The following is an 11,083-nucleotide window of genomic DNA, read 5'->3' as shown; positions in this document are numbered from 1 at the left end:
GCACAGGCCACACAATGTCCTGAGAAGATTCATTATGAGAAAAATGTCGACCACAGTTTGAATAACTCACTTCAGAAGAAACTAATGAGAAAGCACATTGGAAGGTAAGACTTCATCTTTGTTTTCATATAAGTGGTCTTAATTTTTCTTCTTACTGAAAAAGTTTAAATAAGTTTATTGTAAATGTATCTAAACCATTAATTTTCACAGCTTTCAGGTAAAGTTCAACACTTAGTTTCTACAAAGTCTGTGAGAAGAAGTCACTAGAGATCATCTAATCTTAGGTCATGACATCACCCATTCAAGTCCTTGGCACAGTCCCTCACCAGTAAGAGCACAGCATGCCTGGATATGCAACTGTGATATTTAATAGATGTGAACTTGGAAAACTGGGAGATTTCTGCTACGGTCATGCATTCTTTAATATCTTGTTTGTTAGCAAAATTCTGCAATCCAGCTTTCCTTAGGTCCTCATGTGCTAACATTTTATAGAGTTCTTCTCTAGTTACAGAAATCCTCTGCCTGTACTGTCCACAACAGCTATTACAAACTTCGTGTTTGTGTAGTAAATGTTCCAGGAAGAACGAAGAGGTTTTGGCCGCCAATATCCCACATCAGGAAACGTGTATTATTTATCACTGTCTCCTCTGCATTACTTCCTTTCGTAGGGGATGTATGTGCAACTTCATTCCTAGGAAATTGCTAAAGGATGGCCATGATAACTTTGTGTTCTTGGTGATCGAACAGTCTCCATATCCTGATGAAGAGAGTTCCCATTCTCAGGCAGTGGACCCCGCTCCAACCTCCCATGCCCCCTGGCCTTGCCTGGCTCAGGCTGAGGGAGAGAGAGTCGTGCCACACTCTCTGCCTCTGCTGCTGCTGCTGCTCCTGCGCTGGCCTCCGGCCTGCTTCCAGGGAACCAGAGGGAGGCTGAAACCCAGGCCACCCTGACATATGCGAGGCTCTGCCGCTGCCACCACGGCCCTCACCTCGCTTGTGGACATCACTGCCTGCATAGTCTGTGATGAACCTTATGGGCCACCGTCTTCGCCCAGCTCCTCTTGGGCAGCTACAGTGGCGGCAACCAACTATGGTTTTGTTATTGCTTAGGAGTCTAATTCCACTGTGGTCTGAGAATGGCCCAGAGTGTGGTCTATCCTGATGAATGTTCCATGTGAACTTAAGAAGAATGTGTACTCTGCTGTTGTTGGGTGGAATATTTTATACATGTATATTAGATCCAGTTTGATAGTGCTGTCCAAGACATATGCATCCTTTCTGATTTTCCATGGGTGACATCTATCAACTACTGCAAAAGGTGTTGAAGTCTCCAACTATAATAGTGAACATGTCCATTTCTTCATTCAATTCTGTTAGTTTTTGCCACATGTATTTTGATGCTCGGTTGTTAGATGCATATATATTTAGGATTGTTATGCTGCTTTGGGGAATTGATTCCTTTATAACTGTGTAATGTCTCTCTTTATTCTTGATAAGTCTGTCTGCTTTGTATGCAAATACAGCTACTCCAGCTTTCTTTTGATTAATGATGGCATGGTATACTTTTCTCCCTCCTTTACTTTTAATCTGTCTTTATATTTAATCTGTGTCTTGTAGACTGTGGGGAGCCGCCCACACTATGCTGTAACCGCCATTACAACATGGCGCTGACTTCCGACAAGTCACTAGACTAGAGCGCGCGCTGGGAATTCCCCTACCTCCGATCTCTTCCTCTCCCGTGGCGTCATCTGGGCTGATGGCGCCACGCCAATCAGGGAAGGACACGTCCTAAGCGAGGGACTGAATGCTATATAAGGGGATGGGTTTTCGTTGTTCGGGGTCTCCGCCCTAGTAGCTTGTGCACTGCCTCTCAAGTTGCATTAAAGCTTTACTGCAGAAGGATCCTGTGTGTACCGCGTCTTTCTTGCTGGCGAGAGAGCTGCGCGGGACATCTGGTGCCGAAACCCGGGAACTTGTGTCATCTTCAGCACCCTCGGAGACCCCTTGGCAACGAGGAGGATTCAGAACTGCAGGGAGGTAAGCTCAGAAAGGTATGCTTGTCCCCAGCTTGGGATTGGACCCGTCACTTCTGTGAAAGAAGCGGTTTGTGTTACGATAAGCCGCGGTGCCTCTCCAGTAAATTAAGTTCCCCCTGTAGATAAAGGGGCATTATGGGATCCACACAGTCCACTATTTCTGCTTTGGATGCAGTACTGAGTCAACGTGGAATTAAGGTGGGGAACTGCGTCCTTAAGAATTTTGTGAAAGAGGTCGACCGGGTAGCTCCATGGTATGCTTGTTCTGGCTCCCTAACCCTGACCTCCTGGAACAAACTGGGCAAAGACCTCGATCGCAAATATCTCGAAGGGGACCTGAGACAGGGCACCAAGACAATATGGAAGTTTGTTAAGAACTGCTTAGAAGATGAGGGCTGTAGGCTGGTGGTGACGGAGGGACAAAATACTTTAGAGGAAGTTCAGGACAGCATGTCAGAATCTGAGCGAAGTGAGAGGATGGGTACCCGCAAGAGGAGAGACGTCTCCTACAAGGAAAAGGACCCTCCCGGTGAGTCTACCGACAAGGGAGTGAAAACGGAAAAAGGACCTCCCGGTAAGTCCGCAGACGAGGGAGTGATTTATAACCCGAGTGAGGTTCAAAAGAAAAGGGGGGGCCCTTACCCTGTGGAGGATTTAGAGGCCTTGAACATAGGGGAATCAGACTCTGACTCCCTCGACTCTAGTGAGGAATCAGATCTAGAGGAGGAAGCCGCTAGATATGAGGAGGAAAGGTATCACCCCGATGGGTGGAGGAGGCCCTTTAGGAAGCAGGAGAAGCGGCCGCCCCCAATGGCTCCCGCACGAGCTGCGCCTTCAGCACCTCCACCTCCTCCCTATGAGGGGCGCTCCAATCCTCTTTCTTTTCTTCCTGATAAAGTGAGGAGAAAGGTGCAAGCCGCCTTCCCAGTTTTTGAGGTGGAAGGCGGAGAGCGAATCCATGCCCCTGTTGAGTACAGCCAAATCAAAGATCTTGCCGAGGCAGTTAGAAAGTATGGGGTAAATGCCAATTTCACTGTAGTAATGTTAGAAAGATTTGCCGGCGCCGCCATGACACCTGCAGATTGGCAAATGCTGGCTAAAGCTACCCTTCCTACAATGGGCCAATACATGGAATGGAAGGCGCTATGGCATGAGGCGGCACAGGCTCAAGCCAGGGCAAACGCTGTCGCGTTGACCCCTGAGCAGCAGACTTGGACTTTTGATATGTTAACAGGCCAGGGCCAATTTGCCGCTGATCAGACAGCCTTCCCATGGGGTGCTTATGTTCAAATTTCTAGCACTGCCATCAAGGCTTGGAAGACGCTCCCCAAGAAAGGGGAAGCCTCTGGGCAGCTCACAAAAATTATCCAGGGACCTCAAGAACCATTTTCAGATTTTGTAGCTCGCATGACAGAGGCAGCAGGGCGTATTTTTGGAGACCCTGACCAAGCTGCACCTCTTGTTGAACAACTTATTTTTGAACAGGCTACACAAGAATGTCGAGCAGCTATAGCCCCGAGAAAAAATAAAGGGTTACAGGATTGGCTCAGAGCATGCCGAGAACTTGGAGGTCCCCTTACCAATGCAGGGCTGGCTGCCGCCATCCTACAGTCACAGAGACCATTGAGGCAGGGGATGAACAGGAGAACCTGCTTCAAGTGCGGCCAGGTGGGACATTTAAAGAAAGATTGTCCCGCCCCAGATAAGGACAGGGTGTCCCTTTGCTCCCGTTGTAGCAAGGGGTATCATAAAGCTAGTCAGTGCCGCTCCGTCAGGGACATCAAGGGGCGACTCCTCCCGCCACCTGAGGACCAACACAAGATGGATTCAAAAAACGTGAGGGTGGGCCCACGTTCTCAGGGCCCTCAAAAGTATGGGAACAAGGTGGACAGAGGCCAGGGGAAAGGGGAGAAAGTCCAGTCAGAAGACACACAAGAATGGACCTGCACGCCTCCTCCGACTTCTTATTAATGTCCCATATGGGCATTCAGCCGGTCCCCGTTCAACCTATTGATCCTTTGCCAACTGGGACAATGGGCCTCATACTTGGCAGAGGCTCACTTACCTTAAAAGGTTTAGCTGTTCATCCAGGTGTGGTCGACAATGACCACTCTGAGGTTCAAGTCTTGTGCTCATGTCCAGAGGGGGTTTTTTCCATAAGTGAGGGAGACAGAATTGCACAGCTTGTCCTTCTCCCTGATGATACTCCCCCCGGGATTGATAGGGGGAAGATGGGCTCCTCTGGAACAGACTCTGCTTATCTGGTTCTCTCCCTCAAAGATAGGCCTAAATTAAAGCTAAAAGTAAACGGGAAAGAATTTGAGGGCATCCTAGATACGGGGGCTGACAAGAGTATCGTGTCCTCTTTCTGGTGGCCACGGTCCTGGCCCACCACAGCATCTTCACATACTTTACAAGGCCTCGGGTATCGATCCAGCCCCATAATCAGTTCTACCGCCTTGTCTTGGGAGACGCCAGAAGGACAAAAGGGACGGTTTACCCCCTATGTATTGCCTCTCCCAGTTAATCTCTGGGGAAGAGATGTTTTGCAAAACATGGGCTTTGTATTGTCAAATGAATATTCCCCACAGGCCCAACAGATGATGCAAAACATGGGTTATAAGCAGGGAGGAGGCTTGGGACGCAGAGAACAAGGCAGGATCGAGCCGATTTCCCCCTCCGGTAATCCCGGCAGACAGGGCTTGGGTTTTTCCTAGGGGCCATTGAGGGCTCGATGCCCATACCGTGGCTTACAGAGGAGGCGGTGTGGGTTCCTCAATGGCCTCTGTCCTCTGAAAAACTGGAAGCTGCCACGAGATTGGTGGAGGAACAATTACAGCTCGGTCATCTAGAGCCTTCTGTCTCCCCCTGGAATACCCCTGTTTTTGTCATCAAGAAAAAATCAGGGAAGTGGAGACTCCTCCATGACTTGCGAGCCATTAATTCGCAAATGCGCCTGTTTGGTTCAGTACAATGAGGTTTGCCCTTACTCTCCGCCTTGCCAAAGTCATGGAGAACAATAATTATAGATATTAAGGATTGTTTCTTTTCCATTCCCTTGTGTCCAAAAGATAGACAGAGGTTCGCATTTACTCTGCCAGCCACTAATCATTTGGAACCTGATAGAAGATTTCAATGGAGAGTTTTGCCACAAGGCATGGCCAACAGCCCCACTATGTGTCAATTATATGTTCAGTTGGCACTTGAACCCATTAGGAAACAATTCCCAACTTTGATTCTAATCCACTATATGGATGATCTTTTAATGTGTCATAAGGATTTAGAAGTTTTACAGGCCGCATATCCCCTTCTTTTTAAGACTTTAGGATGCTGGGGGCTTCAAGTTGCCACAGAAAAGGTTCAGTTTGCGGAGATTGGCTCGTTTCTAGGAACGGTCATCTACCCTGATAAAATAGTTCCTCAGAAGCTGGAAATCCGTAGGGATAATTTGCATACCTTAAATGATTTTCAAAAATTATTGGGAGATATAAATTGGCTGCGGCCATTTTTAAAGATCCCTTCTGCTGAGTTAAAACCTTTATTTGATGTCCTGGAGGGGGATCCACATATTTCCTCTCCGAGGAGTTTGACTCCAGCAGCTATTCAAGCCTTACAAATTGTTGAGAGTGCCTTACAAAATGCTCAATTACAGCGCATAGATGATGCCAAGCCCTTTGATTTATGCATTTTTAAAACATTTCAATTGCCCACTGCAGTTTTGTGGCAAGATGGACCCTTGCTATGGGTTCATCCCAATGTGTCGCCAGCCAAAGTTATCTCTTGGTTCCCAGATGCAATTGCTCAGCTTGCACTCCGTGGGTTGAAGGTAGCCCTTACCCATTTTGGAAGGGAACCCAAAATTTTAATAGTGCCTTATACAATGAATCAGGTCCAAGTGTTAGCTGCCACTTCTAACGACTGGGCGGTGTTGGTCACTTCCTTTGCTGGGCTGATTGACAATCATTATCCACGACATCCGATTTTACAGTTTGCCTTGAATCAACCTATTGTGTTCCCACGCATAGTGTCTCAAGAACCACTTGCGAATGGGACTGTAGTGTATACAGATGGATCAAAGACGGGCGTAGGTGCCTATGTGGTTAATAATGAGGCTTTTTCTAAACAGTATAATGAAAAATCACCTCAAGTTGTAGAGTGCTTAGTGGTGCTCGAGGTCCTTATCACCTTCCCAGGCCCGATTAATATTGTATCAGATTCCTCCTATGTGGTTAATGCAGTTAAGATTCTTGACGTGGCGGGATTAATTAAGCCCTCCAGCAAGCCTGCCCGAATTTTTCAACAAATTCAACACATTCTTCTCAACAGAAAATTCCCTGTGTTTATAACACATATTAGAGCTCATTCGGGCCTGCCTGGTCCGATGACTCAGGGAAATGAGCTAGCAGATCGGGCTACTAGAATGGTTGCGGTTGCCCTATCATCCAGGCTAGATGCAGCCACAAATTTTCATTCAAAATTTCATGTGACGGCCGAAACTTTACGCCGTCGATTTGCCTTAACCAGAAAAGAGGCTAGGGAGATTGTTACTCAATGTCAAAATTGTTGTCAGTTTCTGCCCACCCCGCATGTTGGCATTAATCCACGTGGGATCCAGCCACTGCAAGTTTGGCAGATGGATGTGACACATGTCCCCTCCTTTGGGAGGCTTCAGAATCTGCATGTCTCGGTAGACACATGTTCAGGTGTTCTTTTTGCTACTCCATTAACAGGAGAGAAAGCCTCACATGTTTTCCAACATTGTCTGGAGGCATGGAGCGCTTGGGGCAAGCCCAGGGTGCTAAAAACAGATAATGGACCGGCCTACACTTCTCAAAAGTTTAAACAGTTTTGTCATCAAATGAATGTGACCCACTTGACTGGTTTGCCTTATAATCCTCAAGGACAAGGCATTGTGGAGCGTGCTCACCGCACGCTCAAATCCTACCTCATAAAACAAAAAGGGGGACTTGAGGAGTCATTGCCCCCAGTCCCGAGAGTCGCTGTTTCTATGGCGCTCTTTACCCTTAACTTCCTAAATCTTGATGCACACGGCCATGCGGCCGCTGATCGTCATTGTTCAGATCCTGACCGACCTAAAGAACTGGTAAAGTGGAAGGATGTTTTAACGGGACAATGGAGAGGACCGGATCCTATCTTGATAAGATCCAGGGGAGCTGTTTGTGTTTTTCCACAGGAAGAAGAAAACCCCTTCTGGGTTCCAGAAAGACTTACCAGGACAATTCTGGGACCGACACAGGATGACAAGACCAGAGAGATGGGAGCCCCCCCTGATCCTGTTGATATTGACCCTGACCTTGTTTGCGACGGGGGAACCACGCTGGGGAATCCTGTCGGTGTTCCCTCTACCGATGCCAATTCACCATGATGCAAAATTGTTCCCTCGATTTTTTAGTACCAATAGAACCTTAGATTTGCCTTATTTACCTATGGATGAGGAGATAGCTAGTATTGGGGGGAATAGGAATTTTACTCTTGATGGCAGCCTATGTTTTTTGATCGTTTCTAACCGATCTACAGACGAGGCTCCTTGTATAAAACTGTATAACCAAACTGCAGCATGGTTTGATTTCCCAACACAGTCAGCCTCAGCCAATGCCACCTGGATATCAGGAATTTGGCCCGCCTTCGAGCCAAAGGGGAACAGCAGTAGCGTTCCCTCACAGGCAAAATGGGCCCCATATTGCTTGGGATCCAGAGTAGCAGGGGACACCCCGCCCTGGACGGGCTGCCAGTCTAAAAAGACGGGGTGGGCAAGAAAAGATAAATTTACCTTTTCACCTTATATGGGTACTATGTATAATGAGACCTCTCCAGGCTACAATTGGACATATCAAAATCCCTTGATGGCGACCCATACCAACCCATTTGATGTATGGTTGTTGTGTGGGGTGAATGGTAGTTGCACGGATCTTTCCCCGTTTGCCTTTGTTAAGGGGGGAAGTTGGGGGAATGCTACCTTTAAATTCAATACTTCTGACATCTTTGAATCCTCTGTGTCCATCATAGAGTCTGGGAAAAATGTGTCTGTGCCGCCAACACCAGTCTGCCTTTATCCCCCCTTTGTGTTTATTCTAGTCAATATAACGGTGGAGGAGAGTCAAATTGCTTGCAACAATGATACCTGTTTCTATGCACAATGCTGGAATGCTACGCTGTCTAATCAGTTGTCTCAGTATCTTTCAGGAAATTGGACAGGAGACTTTGATGCGCTGATGGACCAGCTACGTTCTGCCATTGTGTCCGTGAATTCAACAAGAGTGGATGCCTCCTTCGCTGATGGACTGTCCTCCTGGATTGGAGCCGCCGTGTCCCACTTCAAGGAGTGGGCGGGAGTAATTGGGGTTGGCATGCTTCTTTGTGGTGGAATTGTGCTCTTACTATGGTTGGTCTGCAGATTGACAACCCAGATACGGAGAGACAAGGTGGTTATAGCCCAAGCGCTTGTAGCTCTAGAGCAGGGAGCCAATCCCGATATTTGGCTATCCATGCTCAGGAAATAAATTTTACCAACTCCCCCTTTTTTGTTTTTCTTCCTTTGGCTGGCCTCCCTGAAAGTTGATCAGCGGAGTTCGCCCTTGCTCGTATTGGCCTCATCTTTCAAAGTCCACTCCAGTAGATCCCGAGACGGGCAACTTCCCCCAGACGTGTACCGACCTAAGACATGGTGCCCGGTGGCGATAGGGTTAACCTGTGACGGGTAAGGTCATAGTCTGAGACGGGTCGACCTAAGACAGGACTGCTGGTGAAACAATTTTGTGGCCATTAAGCTTGTACCAGCCTCTTTATAATAAAGAAGGGGGAGGTGTGGGGAGCCGCCCACACTATGCTGTAACCGCCATTACAACATGGCGCTGACTTCCGACAAGTCACTAGACTAGAGCGCGCGCTGGGAATTCCCCTACCTCCGATCTCTTCCTCTCCCGTGGCGTCATCTGGGCTGATGGCGCCACGCCAATCAGGGAAGGACACGTCCTAAGCGAGGGACTGAATGCTATATAAGGGGATGGGTTTTCGTTGTTCGGGGTCTCCGCCCTAGTAGCTTGTGCACTGCCTCTCAAGTTGCATTAAAGCTTTACTGCAGAAGGATCCTGTGTGTACCGCGTCTTTCTTGCTGGCGAGAGAGCTGCGCGGGACAGTAGACAACATATAGTTTCCCTTTTTTACCCTCTCTGACAATTTCTGTATTTCTATTGGTGTACTTAGTACATTCACATGTAAAATCATTATTAATTTTGTTGAATTAATATCCCCATGTTTGTCTTGTTTCTGTTGCATTTTTTCTCTGTTTCTCAGTTCCCTCATCTGTTGTTTACTCTCTCTGGTTTTAATTCAACATTTTATATGTTTCCATTTTCTCTTCTCTCTTAGTATGTCATTTATACCTCCTTAACTTTTTTTTTTTTTTTGGTGCTTGCTGTAGAGTTAACAATATATATGTTAAACCAATCAAAGACCACCTTTAAATATCACTTCAATACCACTTCTTGGGTGTTGCAGGTACATTATAAGAGAATGTTCCCAATTGTTTCCTCCCTTTTCTTGTGCCGCTGCTGTCACTCATTGCACTTATCTGTATGCCACAACAAACCAATACATTGTTACTATTATCACCTTAAATAGTTACTTTCTAGATCAATTAGAAATAATAAATAAAAAAGGTTTTATTTTACCTTCATTCCTTCCTTCTCTGAAGCAGTTTCATTCTTTATATAGAGCCAGGATTCTGATCTGTATCATTTTCTTCTGTCTGAAGAACTTCTAAACGTTTCTGCAGGGTCAATTTGCTAGGAATTAATTTTCTCAGTTTTTGTTTGTCATGGTAATTCTTTCAACTTTGAAGGATTCTTTCTCTCTGTCTTTCTTCTTGATGTTTATAAACATATTTTATTTACCTAGGATGGAAATAACTAAAAAAGATTTTTAGATTTCTAAAGGCTTTTTAGATTTCTGAGTGAACATATTAAATATTTTACTATGCAAATCCCAAGGTTTTCTTTATAGAATGTTCTTTTTTTACAACATATTTTGCACTTCTTTTTAAATTTTAAATTTTTTTTAAATTTATTTTTTTATTAGCATATTCATTGTTACAAATCATACTTATTCTCTATGCCCCTTATCCAACCCCTCCTTCCTCCTCTCTCTCTCCCTCCCACCTCTAATAACCATAGATTTTTTTCTCCTGATCTGATGGAGTCACTGTCCCTCTGTTGGTTTGTTGCTTAGATGATCTGTCCAGTACTGAGACAGGTGTGATCAAGTCCTCGCCTATTATTGTAAATCAAATGGTTCTTCTATTACTCTGGAGTGTGTTTGTGGAGAGTGAGGACCTCTCTTTTTTTTTTAGGTCTCCGGTGGTGTCTCTCCTGTGTCAATGCAGTTGACAGTCTGGCATGCCATCTGCAGTGGCTGTGACTGCTGCTATAGAGACTAGTCGCTTTTGTGGCAGCCATGGCAATTGCAGTGGCTGTGGTGGGCTACCTGCATGGACATGGTGTTTTTGGTGTGCTCTTTACCTGGTTGGGGCTGGGTTCAGCTTCCCCCAGCACCATGCCTCATTCTAAGATGTTGTTGCAGAGAAGTTGTGGGAGATAGGAGGAGAAGAGGGAGGGAAATAGGGTGGGCAGAGGAGGAAGGAGGGGGCATGATCGAGGCCCATGGCACCTCCCTCATTCTGGCAGGGCAGACCAGGGGGCTTCCAGCGGTGGCTTGGTTGTTGCTGGGCTGGATGCAGATATCAGGGGGGTGTGGCTGAAGCCCTTGGGCCCCCACCACCCTGGCTTGGGAGCCCAGGGCACTTCCTGTGGCAGCTCGGTGGTCATCGCTTGGCTGGTTGCAGATGTCAGGGTGGGGTATGATTGAGGCCCTTGGTCCCCCACCTCCCTGGTTGGGGGCCCAGGGCATTTCCCACCATGGCTCAGTGGTTGTCACTGGGCTGGTTGCAGACATCAGGGGTTGTGGCTGAGACCCTTGGTCCCCCACTGGCCCAGCTGGGGAGCCTGGGGTGCTTCCTGTGGCAGTTCAAT

At 46.9% G+C, this 11,083-nt stretch overlaps 2 protein-coding genes and 1 pseudogene across 2 annotated transcripts; 2 read left to right on the top strand and 1 right to left on the bottom strand.

Annotated features, from left to right (window-relative positions):
- Window positions 1-285: 285 nt before the first annotated feature.
- Window positions 286-777, bottom strand: LOC134381288 (ADP-ribosylation factor-like protein 5A; annotated as a pseudogene).
- A 1,394-nt stretch (window positions 778-2,171) lies between these two features.
- LOC134381139 (igE-binding protein-like) lies at window positions 2,172-4,007 on the top strand. Its single transcript, XM_063101182.1, has one exon. It carries the CDS (start codon window positions 2,172-2,174, stop codon window positions 4,005-4,007), a length of 1,836 nt encoding a protein of 611 aa, XP_062957252.1.
- LOC134381138 (endogenous retrovirus group K member 7 Pro protein-like) lies at window positions 4,007-4,753 on the top strand. The gene has a single exon (XM_063101181.1). It carries the CDS (start codon window positions 4,007-4,009, stop codon window positions 4,751-4,753), a length of 747 nt encoding a protein of 248 aa, XP_062957251.1.
- The last annotated feature ends 6,330 nt before the right edge of the window (window positions 4,754-11,083 follow it).

The sequence above is a fragment of the Cynocephalus volans genome, chromosome 6 (assembly GCF_027409185.1).
Source record: "Cynocephalus volans isolate mCynVol1 chromosome 6, mCynVol1.pri, whole genome shotgun sequence".
Taxonomy (NCBI): domain Eukaryota; kingdom Metazoa; phylum Chordata; class Mammalia; order Dermoptera; family Cynocephalidae; genus Cynocephalus; species Cynocephalus volans.
This window is presented reverse-complemented; position numbering and strand designations above follow the sequence as displayed.

Coding starts and splice junctions, on each gene's coding strand:
- LOC134381138 (XM_063101181.1), top strand. CDS start 4,007: ATGTCCCATATGGGCATTCAGCCGGTCCCCGTTCAACCTATTGATCCT.
- LOC134381139 (XM_063101182.1), top strand. CDS start 2,172: ATGGGATCCACACAGTCCACTATTTCTGCTTTGGATGCAGTACTGAGT.